Below are 14,830 nucleotides of genomic sequence, written 5' to 3'. Positions count from 1 at the left end.
CGATGCAGGGGACGCGGGTTCGTGCCCCGGTCCGGGAGGATCCCACATGCCGCGGAGCGGCTGGGCCCGTGAGCCATGGCCGCTGAGCCTGCGCGTCCGGAGCCTGTGCTCCGCAACGGGAGAGGCCACGACAGTGAGAGGCCCGCGTACCGCACAAAAAAAAAAAAAAAAAAGTGGAATCTCTGTCAACGGCTCATCAGGCCTAGGTGTGACCTGTACCCACCTCCACCTCTCTTATCTTCCCCGCCCCCACGCCCCGGCTACCCCTACTCCTCTCACCCCTACTCAGCATCATTCTCGTCCCACTGTGGGAAGCTGAACAATGGCTCCCAAACAGGCCCATGCTTTAATTCCCAGAAACTTTGAAGCCAAAGGGACTTTGCAGAAGTGATTAAATTAAGGATCTTGAAATGAGGAGATTAACCTGGATTATCCTGCGGGCCCAAACTAATCACAAGTTTCCTTATAAGAGGGATGCAGAAGGAGTCAGATTGGAAGGCAAGGGGAAGCTGGGGGCTTCCTTGGAGGCCCAGTGGTTAAGACTCTGCGCTTCCACTAAAGGGGGCACGAGTTCGATCTCTGGTCGGGGAACTAAGAGCCTGCATGCTGCATGGTGTGGCCAAAAAAAAAAAGGTGAAGCTGGAAGCCAGGGAGAAAGGGAGATGTGACATGGGCCAGGAGCCAAGAATGAGGACCATCTCTAGAAGAATGGAGGAAACAAATTCTCGCCTGGAGCCTCCGGAAGGAGCACAGCTCTGCTGACTCCTTGTTTTAGCCCTTTAAGACTCATTTCCGGTTGATCTCCAGAAGGTAGGAGAATAAATTTATGTGGTTTGGAGCCACTATGTTTGTAGTAATTTGTTAGGGCAGCAGTAGGAAATTAACACACCCGTTGTTTTGTTTTATGTTTCTTTATGGCACTATCACCACTCAGCATACTTTATATTTACTTCCCTATTTGTCCATCTGTTGTCTTTCCCACTACGATGCAAAGTGCTGGGGAGCCAGGCCTTTGTTTTCTTCATTGTTGTACACCCAGAACCTGGCGCAATAACTCTCTGTTGAATGAATAAATAAATGACATATTTTAACTAAGTAAGTAACAGGTCAACACCCTGAAATGGCCGAGCCTCAATGAAAAGTTGGTTGAACACAGTTAACCTGCATGACATTTTCTCTGACTTGTCCAGACGGGTGGAAACATACACAAATGAGTACAGGTGTACCTGCAGCCCAAGTGGTCTACACCAAAACAGCCCAGGAGGAGAACAACCCCAGAACACCAGCAACAAGCCCGCTAGGAAGATGGTGATCCCCGTCCAACGCAGGGGTTCCAGCAGCCCTTCTGCAGAGCTGGGAGGAGGGAGGAGCCTGGGCTGGTCACACACACGCCCTCCACTCCCACGCAAGCCCTGCAGCCCTGTATCACCTGTTTTCATATTACTCATTTCCCTCCTCATTGAATAAAGGACCGCAGTGGAGGTGGGCTGGGGGGTGGAGAAGCCAGAATTATGACTGCCCTTCTTCTCACTGAGTGATGCTGAGAATCTCTAAAAAGGAGTTCACACATAGGAGCTGAGGTTGATGGTACATTCTACGTCCACTTGATGGTACATTCTACGTCCACTTAGTTAACAAAATTATACTAAAAAGAATGTAAATGTAAAGAGTTAATTAGATCCAATATTTACTTTAGGGAACCACGGATCTTAACTTAGGAACCACATGGCACTATCAAGTCATTTTTCCTGTTGCTGGTACCAGCTAGAGATGCCAACACTTCTATTTCCTCCTACTTCTGTTTGGTTCAGTCTAATTTCTGATGAAATCAACACTTTGCCTAATAACATGCAAATAATGGTTTGATGTGCCCATAATGATGATGATGGTCATGACCATGATGATTGATTCATCTTGTCTCTTGCAGGAAGTTGCAGGGATGCCTCTGTCTTGAGGAAAATACACCTAGTCCTCACTTTTAAAAAGGTGACTTTTTTTGAAACTAACACAACGGTCATGTGAATATAATGGCTGGAATGCTGCTTGAATGCACCTGTTTGAATGTCACCTCCTCTGTGGAGCCTTTCCTTACTCCTTCGTCCACCCTTGGGCATTTCCAGAATACCCACAGCACAATGCTCTCTCACTCCTCCATTTCACCAAAATTCACAACTTGCAAGTCTGTCTCCTGTACCACATTGTTATTTCTTGAGAGCAAGGGCTCTGTCTACACACGCTTCTTTCTCCCAAATGCTCAACAAAATCCCAGGCAAGGTTTGCCAGGTACCTAAATATGAACCAAACCAAACGCTCTCGGTGCTTTTGAAATGGACCTTGTGGTAGAATAAAGGAGACGATTTATACACCAAACAGGTAGAGAAAATTAGAAAATAATTATGTATTAAATTAGAAAAGAAAGCGCATTTCATTAAAGGAGTTAATTCGAAACCAGAAAGGGGAGAAATGAGTGTTGACTGGGGTTTTTATAGGTTCATAGAGTAATCATTTTTGTTGTCTTCACATAAAAATTTGTGTAAATATGAATTTGGGTGGGGAATGTTGGGGAAAACATCATCTTGATCTATAAAGATGATTTGTTTATCCCTGAAATGATTTTTATGTTTTGATAATATTCATAACCATAATCTTTATTAGAATATCAGTCTAATGCAAAGATCACCAAAGTTCTTTGTTTAAATATACTAAGGGCTAAACATTAACACTGACACTAAGTGTATTACTACTAGAGAAATCATTTTATCTCATCAGATATTTTAGTTATATTGGTGCCAAAAGGGCAAGCTCGGTGACAGACGTAACATTTATCGACCATACATACGAAGTACTATCTGTGACCTTAGAAATGTTAAGAAGGACCATCGATTTGACTTCAACAAGCCTTAGTTTCGTTTTTCAAAATGATGATGATGAAAGAAATTTAACCAGACAGGAAAATGCACTTAATGTCTGTCACAAAGGAAAGGATCTGAGCAACAATTTCTGCTCCCTCATAAGTGAACTCTTAAAAAATGCTTGGCCTGTGGTATAGAGAAGTCAATGATTAGACACACACTTTTAAATGCACTTACCAATTCTTGTAATTTTGAGCGGTCCTGGGTGAACTATGGGACAACCCATTCCATCAGCCCTACTCTTTAATATATATTGACCCCCAAGGACCATGACACCATGCATCTTTCCCTCGTCACTCAGAGCAAAATAAAACACCATCTGCGTGTGCGGGTGTGTCTGTCAGAGGCAGCCCTTACCTTCACAGAGAGGTTAACCTCAGGGTTAGTGGAAGCTGATTCGTTCTCTTCCGAAACGTCATCAGCAGAATAGCTGGTAGGGGAGTCCTCGCTGGTGGAGAAGCCTCTGCTGTGCTGGATGGTGAAGCTGGAAGGAGAAGTCAGATGTGCTTCCATCTCACTTCCATTCTCCTGGGGCTCCCCAGGTTGAGGATGCTGAGCCTCAGGATATACTTTTTCAGGCAGGAGGTATTCTCCTGTTTCTCGTTGAAAAGAGGCTGAGGTGCTCTCCTGACCAACAACAGCATAAATGGCCACAGAGCCATACCCATGGGTTTCCAACCCAGTGGCATATAAATTGGCTTCTGCCTTCAAGTCTTCATGGACATCATTGTAAAGGGGACCTTTGTCTTCTGCTGGCTGGTCTGAATCCTCATATGCCCTCTCTTTTTGGATTCTGTCACAGATGGTGCTGCAGTCTTCATCATTCATGTTTATTGATTTGGTGGATCCTTTTGCAGGCAGACCTGAGTAGGTCTGAAATGAGGAAAGGGATAGAGGATGCTGTATCACCTTGCAGAGGAATCAATGGGTTTTGAAACACAGCAACTAGCAACAGCTATCAATGACAGGTCCCTAAAAATTATTGACTGGAGACTTTAATCGGCAAACCACAAGTCCACTGGACATGAGGTAAAGCTTAAACACTCAGTTAACTCCTTCACTCCTAAGGATATTTTCAAGCAGACTCTATAGTCTTCCTCATTGCCAGTAACTCCAAAATTCTTCGGATCAACTAGAGGTTGACTTGAATTATCTTCCCAGTATACATTGAAATTCTGAATATCTAGCCATTTGTCACTAAATAGTGTTCCCTCTTCCAATTGCCTCCAAATGCTGACAGCATTCAAGAAGTCCCTGCAGTTCAGTGGAGCACAATTCCTCACAATAGTAACTCATCTATGAATAGCTGAATTCATTACACAAAACAGTTGTTTGAGTATTGATACCCTATGATAAATGTGCTACACATGCTCCAGTTAGGTAATGAGTGCCATTTACGTTTCTTATCTGGAAACACCACAAGGTGATTAAATAACAGAAGGAAAAGAAGATAAATGCCCTTGTCTATGGTCACATCAGTACAGATCACCCAAACTAAGGGACTCAAAGATTTATGGCTTTGAGTTTTATTTTTTTCTCTTCGACCCGTGTGATCATCACAGTCAAGACACCTTCACAAAGATCCTCTTATGTACAGGATACTGAGTTGAGCACTAAACATTTGAGTTAGCAGATACATTCTCTGTCCTCAAAGGACTTCTAAAGCAAAGAACTGTATGCACAAAGTTGTCTAGTTGATGTCATCTACAGATGCCTCGAATACACAGGCTCTTTGTTTTTTAACCTGGTACTCTATCCTGCTAATTCCTGCATCCCTTCACCCACCACGTACATCGTTCTCTTGAAGTGACAACCCAGATGGATTGTAAAGGGACTTTTGTGTCTAGAAATTGTGTGAAAATTGAGAAGCAATGCAACTCTGGTTGACAGGTTCCAAAACATTTGATGAGCATCTTATTTTTTTTTTTTGTGGTACGCGGGCCTCTCACTGTTGTGGCCTCTCCCGTTGCGGAGCATAAGCTCCAGATGCGCAGGCTCAGCGGCCATGGCTCACGGGCCCAGCCGCTCCACGTTATGTGGGATCTTCCCGGACCAGGGCACGAACCCGTGTCCCCCGCATCAGCAGGCGGACTCTCAACCACTGCGCCACCAGGGAAGCCCTGATGAGCATCTTATAGACAAAACTTCATTGTACCCTTGCCTCCAGTGTTGCATCCAGGAATCTTCTGGAGCGAACTAAAGCAGTATTTCTAGAATTCAAGCTTTTGGGATAGCTTAAAGAATAGATAAAGGGAAAGAGACCAGAGACAGACTTTAAAGTCTATTGATGCTATCCCTTTCTTTTATTGAAAGGTGAGGTTTGATGGGTCCAAATACCTGATAGATTACCATAGTTCCCATAATCTGGTGTTTATAACTCAGTGGAGAGCCAGCTCAAGTCCTTCTCATAATTTTAGCACCAGAGAAAAGCTAAAAGGTCATACAGTCTACCTGATTTTACATTTGAAGGCAGGCTGGAACCTCGAAAGGGGAAGAAAGTGGTCCAAGTTCACAGAGTTAATGATGGAGCTGATTTTGGCTGTGATTTCCCAATCTCCAGTTCAGTGATCTTCCTGCCACTCACTCCCTTCTTAAGTCGGTGTTTTCCAACCTTTTTTATGATCATACAACCTTCCACTCCCACCCCATCCCTAAAGGATCCTTTTTAGGTATCTTTCCCGTGAAATTAAAATACTGCCAATATATTACATATCTGTTACATACTGTATGTACATCTGTGCTTTATACATCAAAAAAGAGTAAGTTTTTGTCCCTTAAGAACCAATTTTCACCCCTTTGGGGGTGATATCGCTCCTTTTGAGAATATGTGCTTTCACTGCTAGAACACTTCTAGATTATGTGCCACTCTGCAACAAGATTATGTGTCATTCTGCATCACTTCCAAGGAACAGTATTCTACGTGAGCTTATATATACCGCATGCTACCAGGTCCGCACCAAGGTGACCCAGTGAGTCTGAGGGGGCTAGCTAAGCTTAGGGCCCAATACACAGGTATTTTATAAATTTGGTCCCCTTGTTATCCCATTTCAGGACACACCTATCATGATTTAGTTACAGGCTGTAACATGGAACCGGTCATCCCATTAAAGCATAAATCAGATCATCTCTCTCCCTACTCAGACTCCTATAATGGCTCTCCATTTCTTTCAGGAAAAGCCAAAGTCCATACAGTGACCCTCAAGGCCCTATAAAATCTACACAAACTCTCCTACATCTGCTTTTCTCCCCCTTGCTTAACCTGCTTCAGAGGATATGGCCTCATTGCTGTGCCTGGAACCCTCCAAAATGCTCCCCTATTAGGATCTTTACAGTGGCTGTTCCCTCTGCCGGGAATACATTTCCCTTGGATATCTGCAGTCAACTCTCCAAAATTCTAAGTTTTTGCTTATGCATCCCTTCTCAATGAGACCACTCTAACTGTCCTGTGTAAAATGACAACCCATCCCAACTCCTATCTGTACCCCCTCCTCATTACTAAAAACCCTTACCTGACTTTCTATTTCTTTTTCCATAATACATATCCCCTTCTAATAAGATATATACATTACTTATTTATTGTACATCTAGAGTTTGTTTTCTGTCTTCTCCCACTAGAATGTAAATCCTGTATGGGCACAGATCTGTCTGCTTTTTCATTATTGCTTCAGGCACCTAGAACAGTGCCTGGCACATATTAGATTCTCAATACATTATTTGTTGAATAAATTTTTGTGATTGTTTGATGTCTTTATCCTCCATTGGACACACAAATCCCATGACTATTTTGCTCATCAGTGCATACCTAAAGTCTAACAGATATCTGACACATAATAGGTGCTTATTAAATATTTGTTTTTATAAACAACTAAAATGGAGGAGATGTATCCAGAATTCAAGTCCTTTTACTCCTGGTCCATTTTCTTCCTGTGTTATGTGCGTAAGTGTTATTTCATTACTATATTGTAAACTCCTGCAGGAAGAAAACTAATACCTGGGTCTTCCACAGCACTTTGTATAAAACAAGTTGGCTTGTTTACTGATAAAAGAAAGAGTCTATCAACCAGTTAATCGATTGAAAGTATTTTGAGGGCTCCATATGGCTGTTACATGTAACCCAAGAAAGGAAACAAGACATATATTCACTTGATTGAGAAGTTCTAAGAATGAACTTGCGTGCTTTCTGAAATACAAGTTTGCCTATATCATACCCATGTTTGGAAATTTTTGATAAAGCAGGTACAGGAAGATGTGTGTTCCAAGACCTTTCACAAATGAAACCAAGCCTATCTGTCCAGCCAGCCTCTCCCTCAGCACTCCTTCAAATGTCCTACTCTGCAGCAAAAACATTGCTCTTCCCCGAATACACTATGCCATTTCCTGTCCCTATGCTTTTGCACATATGTTGTCTCCACTGGGCAAAATGCTACTCATTCTACTAGATACAGGCTATAAATACACAGAAAACGTGATCTTACCTGCATGTACAATGGAGGAGATTTACAAATTAGCTATTCCACAGAAAGGATCCAACTGGGACTACAGCAGCCCTGCCCATTGTCTTGGATAACTGTGGGGCCAATGTCTAGTCTTCTGTTTTGCACGTACAAAGACTCAGTTTGGTCAGTTTACACAGGGTTTTTCAAACATTGTAGAACTGAGTCACTCTAACTAAACAAACAAACAAACAAAAAATTCAGTTTAGCAACATAAAGGCCAATTTTTAACTTTACCCCCCAAAACATAACTGCCACATTGACTTGAATATTTGCTTGAGATAATAAGCATGATCTCTTCACGGTAGCAAATTCTACATAGGGAATCAGTTAAGGTAATATCCTCATATTACTTTTATGTGATGTTTGTAGGATCTGAGGCAATAGCCCTATTAAAAATAGGGGTATTTTTAAAACCCTATATCAGTGATTTGTGCCTTTTCTTCTTATCTTGATCAGTCTTATTAGGGATTTTAAATTTTTCTTTCTTTTTCTTTTCAGAATATTTGACTTTATTAATAGTCTCTAGTGTGCATTTCTTTGCAATTTCATTAATTTCTGCTCTTATCTTTATTATTTCCTTTCTTCTCTTTTTGTTTTTACTTGTTTGTTGCTGTTTGCTTTTTATCCCAAGATAATTGTGATGGACACTTAAATCATTGGTGTTCAACTTTTCTTCTTTTCTAATATATGCATTTAAGATTATTAATTTTCCTCTAAGTACAGCTTTATCTGCATCTCACAAGTTTTGATATGATTTATTTTCCTTATCATCCAGTTCAAAATACTTCCCATTTCTGTTTAGATTTTTTTCCTTTATCCATGAGTTATTTATAAATGTATTGATCAGTTTTAGAACAGTTGAAGATTTTCTAGTTATATTTTTTGTTGATTTTTAGCTTAATTTCACTGTGATCAGACAATATAGTTGTTATGATTTTAATCTACTGAAATTTGTTTTGAGATTTGCTTTATGGCCCAGCATATGGCCAACTTTGGAAATATTCCATGTGCATTTGAAAATAACGTGTGTTCCTCCATTGTTAGGTATAGTATTCTGTAGATGATAATAAATTAGTGTCTGTTTGTTTTTGTTACTCAATTATTTCATATTCCTATTGACTGTCATCTGCTTCTTCTATTAGGTATTGAAAAAGGAAAGTTAAAATCTTCCCTATGATCATGGATTTGTCTAATTCTTACTTCAGTTACCTCATTTTTTGCTTTATATATATATTTTTTAATAAATTTATTTTTTATTTTTGGCTGCGTTGGGTTTTTGTTGTGGTGCACGGGCTTCTCGTTGCAGTGGCTTCTCTTATTGCAGAGAATGGCACGCAAGCTTCTGTAGTTGTGGCGCACGGGCTTCGTTGCTCCGCAGCATGTGGGATCTGCCCGGGCCAGGGCTCAAACCCATGTCCCCTGCATTGACAGGCGGATTCTTAACCACTGTGCCACCAGGGAAGCCCTTGCTTTATATATTTTTGAGGCTATATTATTGGATGCACACAGATTCAGAACTGTTATATAATCTTGGTAGATGGACTGTTTTTTCAGTAGAAAATGTCACTCTTTATCTCTAGCATTATTTTTTGCCTTCTTCTGATATCAGTTTTCTTTTGGTTAGTGTTTATGTATATATTTTCCCAAGTTTTTACTTTCAATTTTTGTGTGTGGAGAAGTGGAGAAGGGGGATTAAGGTATGAAATATGATGCAGAATTGAGAATTCACAATGATGGAGATAAACCAGATTGGATGGAGTATGTGGATTCCAGAAAAAATAGAGAAGATGGCAGTACTGGGCTAGATTGTGGATAGCCTTGAATGCCATGATCAGAATCTGAGTTTTATGTTCATAGGATGATATCAAGGATAGGCAGACACATAACACAGAAAGTCGTTCAATCCCACAATCATTTACACTCCAGCTGGCTTCAAGACAGAGGCAGGTGCTCGGAGAAAACCATTTCCAGTAGCTGGTGTTGCTTACTGGAGCAACTTGGTCTACTATCACATCACAATGTGGCAACCACATTTCAATATGGGCACAGGGAGGGGACTGTGTAGAAGGTACCTGAGAACTTCAGATGGTTCTCTAGATTTATTTCAGTCACTGTGAATGTGCCCCGCTCCCATTTACCTCTCCTGGCACTCTCTCTCCTCCTTGGAGCTCCCTCAAACACCATTCCCAGCTGGTCACTGCATAGCTTTATTTTTGTAACCTTCATCTAGTTGTTCCAACATTTTGAATTTCATTCCTCACAATTCTGACTCTGCCATTATACCCACCATAGGTATCTCTTAAAATTTTACTGCACTTTCTTACTTTTCAAATTGTGAACAGTCATCCATATCTTGACTTGTCATTACAATAGTTGGTCCACCTCGGTGCTGTCTACTTTATACAATCTTGGAAAAGTCCTAAAGGTCCTAGAAGTCTGGGTAGAAGTCATTTATGATGTTTTATTACTTAGAGGAAATGAATACAGAAAATAGGAAAAGGGTAATATTAAACATTGGGAGGATGAGACAGATGCTCTTCACTCAAACAATTTAACATAAATGGAAGGGACAACAAGGTTATTTAAATAAATTTGATTTAAAAAGTTGAACATGGAAAAATGACATCATTTTTAAAATTGGATGAACTATATACCCTTAAGCCCTCAGGCAGGGAAACCCTTGCTTCATCCTCTCCCTGCCCCTGGCATTGTCGACTTACCCAGGCTGGGACTACACACTCAACCACAGGGCCCCACCCTCAGGGATGTCTCCCAGCTGTCCCCTTGCCCTTCCTCTTTATTCAGACTGGGTCTAGTTTTCTCACTCCACTTCCTCCCTCTGCTCTCTCCAACATGACCAAAGTCTGACCCCTTAGTAGCTGTCTATCACTTCTCTAGAACCTTCTATCACTTCTCAGAACCTTTAGTACTGGAAAAAAGCAACTTGAAGCAGATGAATTTGCAGATATCCAAAGAACGAAATGCCCAGATAGTTCATTGAGAAGAGAGGAAAGGAGAGCTGGGCATCCCTTTAGCTGGGCTTTTGCAGACAAGAATAAAGGCGTGCTGCATCAGTGTTGAAGGAACCTGAGGAAATATCAAGTTTACTTAGTAACTTAATGGAGTATTACTGGGCTATTTTTTTATCTCCATCATTCTGCCTCAAGGAAATGTGCCTTCTTTCCACCATAGACAACTTGACTCCACTGAGCTCTCTCACTCCACCTTCTTCCAGTACATTTTTCCATCTTTGGAGATTTTACTTTGTGGTTTGAGGGGTTTTAAGGTTTTACCGTTTGGGGATTTTTCTTTTCTCCAAAGACATCTGGGAAGTTTGATTCTGTATTATAAAACCAAAGGCAATCTATCTCAGTAATGTATTTGTGTACTTCTCTAGATAGTCATCCCTCGATATCTGAGGGGATTGGTTCCAGGACCCCCAGGGGTTACCAAAATCCACAGATGCTCAAGTCCCTTATGTAAAATGGAGTATAGTCGCCCTCTGCATCCTTGGATGCAGATACAGAGCAGACCGTATAACAAATATAATGTAAATTGTTACTCTGAGCCATCCAGAAAAGATGGAGAAAGAGCTGTGGGCTTTGAAAATGAAACTTGAGGAATAATTCCACTGGATTGGGTACAAATGCCTGAGTAAGCTGTCCTTTCATACTTTGGTTTTACATTTTCTAAACATTATTGACGAAGGAGACTGCCCTTAAGTTACTCCACAAGAAACACACTTACTGAGAAATAAGTAAGTACACAGCTGTCATTTTCAGCTTCTTAGGTTCTTTTTGTGGCATCAAAGATGTCTGTGTTCTTTACATTAAGGAGACTTCTTTCCATTATAAGTGTCATTCATGCTTATTATAAAAAAAAAAGATGATAAGAATCGTCTGTAATTCCACTACCCGAAGGTACTTATGTTAATTTTCTCTTACTCCTTTTCTATCTGTATGTTTATATTTTCCATTGGAATCATAGTTGTCTTTGTATTCTGCTTTTAAAAAAATTGACATTATACAGTGTATATACATGGCATTTAAGCATATTTATATAAGACCAGTATTTTTCAGACAGTCAACTCAAATATTAGCTGATGTAATTTGTCAGTGTAGAAGATTCAAAGATACTTTTCTTTACTGTCTAGCCAAAAGACTTTTTAAAAGGCAAGGGATTTTGTTTAAGTAAGGGGTTGGCCCAACTAACAGGACAATAACATAGGAAACTTTCACTCTTCTTGCTTCCGTGCGCTTCCCAGGCTGTGACATGGTGACTCTACAGTAACATTGGGTGATACTCACAGCAGGGCAGGGCTCACTGAATGCTTTGCAAGCGGTTTCAAGACTGCCTATGATTTTCCTTTAAATATCCCTATCTGCAGATAACATACTCAATTTATCTACACACATTTAAATTCTCTTTTGGTTTTAGTTTACATTTGGGTGCAGAGTGGCAGACCTGGGGAGCAGAGATGGGAAATTATGGAATTGTGGGGTGAAAAAAAACAACTGGAGGTTAATTGAAGTGTTTCTTGTTTATAAAAATTATGAAGATGAAGGGGGAATGTTTTAGCAACATGGGGTAAGGGAAACTTTGGTGCCAAACAGACCTGGGTGCAAATGTAGACTCTGCCACTTACCTTTTCTGAGGCTTGGTTTCCTTATTTGTAAAAATGTAAATAACACCTTCCTCAAAGTGTTGTTGGAAAGTTTAAATGAAAAAGATACGTGTGAAGCCTCAGAGCCTGATAGATTAGACAGGCGTGTTCAGTGTTAGTTTCCAGTCCTTCTCCCACAGCTAAGCTGCATGGGTTTCAGAGCTCAGAATGAAGAGATTCTGGAGGGGAAAATAAAAATGTATAAGTAACATCATGACATGTTAGTACGTTAATAGAACTTAGTTCTACTCTGAATTATATTTATTATTATGTATTTTTGGAGTTATTTTCTTTCCATAACCCTGATACCTCCTCTAAATCATAATTATATTTTGCATTTTGTAGTAACTGCAAACTTAAAAGACATTTACAGACAGTATTTTGCATGATTTGGCCAAGAACGCAGTAAGGCACGTATTACCAAATCCGTTTTATAGATATAAAAGCCATGGCTCAGGCTGCTTTTCTGGTGCATGTTTATAACACTAAGATTAGGGCCCAGGTCCCCTAACAGCTGCCACTGAACTTCGTCCATAGCTCAAGAATGCTGTGATCATTAAAAGTTTAAAATGTATGCTCTGTAAAGTATCTCTGTAGAGTAAGGGGAAATATCAGATGTCTATAACTGAACCAGAATGATAGATTATGCAATAAAAATGAACACGTTTTTACCAAAGGCAAACACAATATGCAAGAAAGATCAAGCTGAGAAACCCTCAGGATTTGGAAAACTGAGTGTTTTCTTTCATTCCTAGTCCACTAGGGAGCACTGTTACCCACTCTCAGGGCAGACCTGGCACCACCTCAGGAGCTGTTTCCTTCTTCCAGTCTAAAAAGTTAGGTAACTATTGCAAGTTTACAGATTCCCTGGTCTAAGGGCTTTTTTCCCATTTCCCAATTATTTTGCTTTGAGGATAAGGTGCCTCAAATTCAAAACATGTGTTTAAAATATTTTATCTATATACGTCCTATTAGAGCTCAATTCCCTCCCTTTAAAAAATTCCTTACAGCTCATTTAACATGTATTAAATTTTTAAAAAAAGAAGAAAGGAGCTCATGAGGACCATTTGATCTTCACAACAACCCTATAGGGCAATTCGTTTTTCTATTTTACACCCGAGGAAGCAATTTCAGAGAAATTTTCTTAGAGTCAATCTACAAACTCCCTTTGAATGTGTTTTACTCCTGCTCTGGTTCATTTTATTAAGTAACTAAGTATTCATAACATTTTACCCCAAGTCTTAGCTCCTAACACTGATAATGTTCAAATCGAATAGAGAAAAAGTAGTGATAACTGTCTAAATTCTGGATTGTTCACACCAAAATTCGAATGGTTTCATTTTGTGTATGTACATTTGTCTATATACATATAAAATTACATTTGTACCCAATTTCCATACCAATACTTTGTGGCACTTTTGGTGTCCTGGGTCTTGATGTTTGCAGTTTCTTTACTGTCACTGAAGAAAATCTGTGTGATTTTCTTCAGTACTAATAATTATGGCACATAGTGTCTGTCTTATTAGTTCTACATCCTGAGGTCTCAAACTAAAAGCTAAGGAGTCTCCTTGAATGAATGAACATTATCTATCTACCTATCTACACAACCTTTTATGTGTACAGCATACAGGATTGGGGGACATGAGGTCCCTGTATTTTCCATCTTTCTCTCTTATTTGGACTGTCACTCCAGTTCAAAGGTTGCTTTCTCTCTCTCCTACCACCACCTCTCAATCTAACTCCTGCTTTTTACCAGGGTAAGTAACCTACAATGCAGCTAAGGTTACGTGTCTTCCTCCCTCTTTCCTATCTATTGCTCATGACCCAGATAGGTGATGCCTTCCCATGAAGGCCTCTCCCATCTCTCCAGACTTTGTTTTCATGTCTGATGGTACAAGCATCATATCCTACCTATTAAAATAGCCTCGCCTTTTTTCCCTCCCCAACACCTTTTTTATCCTGCACCACTTCTTGAGGACAATATTATTTACCTTTACATCCCCTAATGCCATGCTTAAGCTTGAACGTGCATAAGAACTCTATGGGGATCTTGTTGAAATACTGATTCTGATTCAGTAGGCCTGGGGTGGGGCCTGCGACTCTGCACTTCCCAGAGAATATTAATACTACGGGTTCATAGGCCACGCTTTGAGCAGCAAGGCCCTTGCATAATGTTTTGCACATGGCAGGTGTTAACTCACATGTACTAGAAAATTAAAAGTTAGAAAGGAAATGCAAAGAAAATGAGATAGCACTACACAACCACCACTATGGCAACATCAGTTGTTGGTACGGATGTCTGAGTGCCTGGATTCTCATAAAATGGGGATTTAAAATAGTGTACCTACTTTAAGATCTGGCTGTCCTTTTCTTTTTTTTACAAAATTATCATATACTTACCCTATATCTAGTAGTTCCTCTCTTAGATATTTACCAAAGAGAAATGAAAACACACGTCCACAAAAAAGACCTGTACAAGAATGTTCAAAACAGTTTTATTCACAACAGCCAAAAACTGAAAATACTCCTGTGTCCATTAACTGGTAAATGGATAAATAAATTGTGGTATATCTGTACTGTGCGATGCTGGCTACTATTTCAACACCATGGAATACTGGCTTGAGTTCTCCCATGAGGTTGCAATTATGTAAGGTAGAGCTGCAGTCATCGGAAGGCTTTCCAAGATGGCTCACTCGTCTGGCTGTTGGCAGGGGGCCTCAGTTCCTTCCCACACGCTGCTCTCCATGGAGCTGCATGAG

General features: G+C 40.4%; 1 protein-coding gene across 2 annotated transcripts in view; it reads right to left on the bottom strand.

Moving 5' to 3' along the window:
- Positions 1-12,177, bottom strand: part of CLIC5 (chloride intracellular channel 5) — a 171,281-nt gene extending 159,104 nt beyond the window's left edge. The window contains exons 1-4 of one of the 2 annotated variants that reach the window (XM_029242192.1): positions 12,054-12,068; positions 11,156-11,274; positions 7,388-7,580; positions 3,270-3,785 (exon numbers count right to left, since the gene is read on the bottom strand). In XM_029242192.1, coding sequence (XP_029098025.1) covers positions 3,270-3,785; positions 7,388-7,393 — 522 coding nt within the window. In that variant the 5' untranslated portion in view covers positions 7,394-7,580; positions 11,156-11,274; positions 12,054-12,068. Of the gene's footprint in view, positions 1-3,269; positions 3,786-7,387; positions 7,581-11,155; positions 11,275-12,053 lie in introns of both variants that reach the window. The other variant, XM_029242193.1, reaches the window with a different exon arrangement.
- Positions 12,178-14,830: the final 2,653 nt, after the last annotated feature.

The sequence above is a fragment of the Monodon monoceros genome, unplaced genomic scaffold, assembly GCF_005190385.1.
Source record: "Monodon monoceros isolate NGI ecotype Baffin Bay Population unplaced genomic scaffold, NGI_Narwhal_1 Super_Scaffold_3, whole genome shotgun sequence".
NCBI classification, from domain to species: domain Eukaryota; kingdom Metazoa; phylum Chordata; class Mammalia; order Artiodactyla; family Monodontidae; genus Monodon; species Monodon monoceros.
The sequence above is the reverse complement of the archived record's forward strand: the minus strand, read 5'-3'. Positions and strand labels throughout refer to the sequence as shown.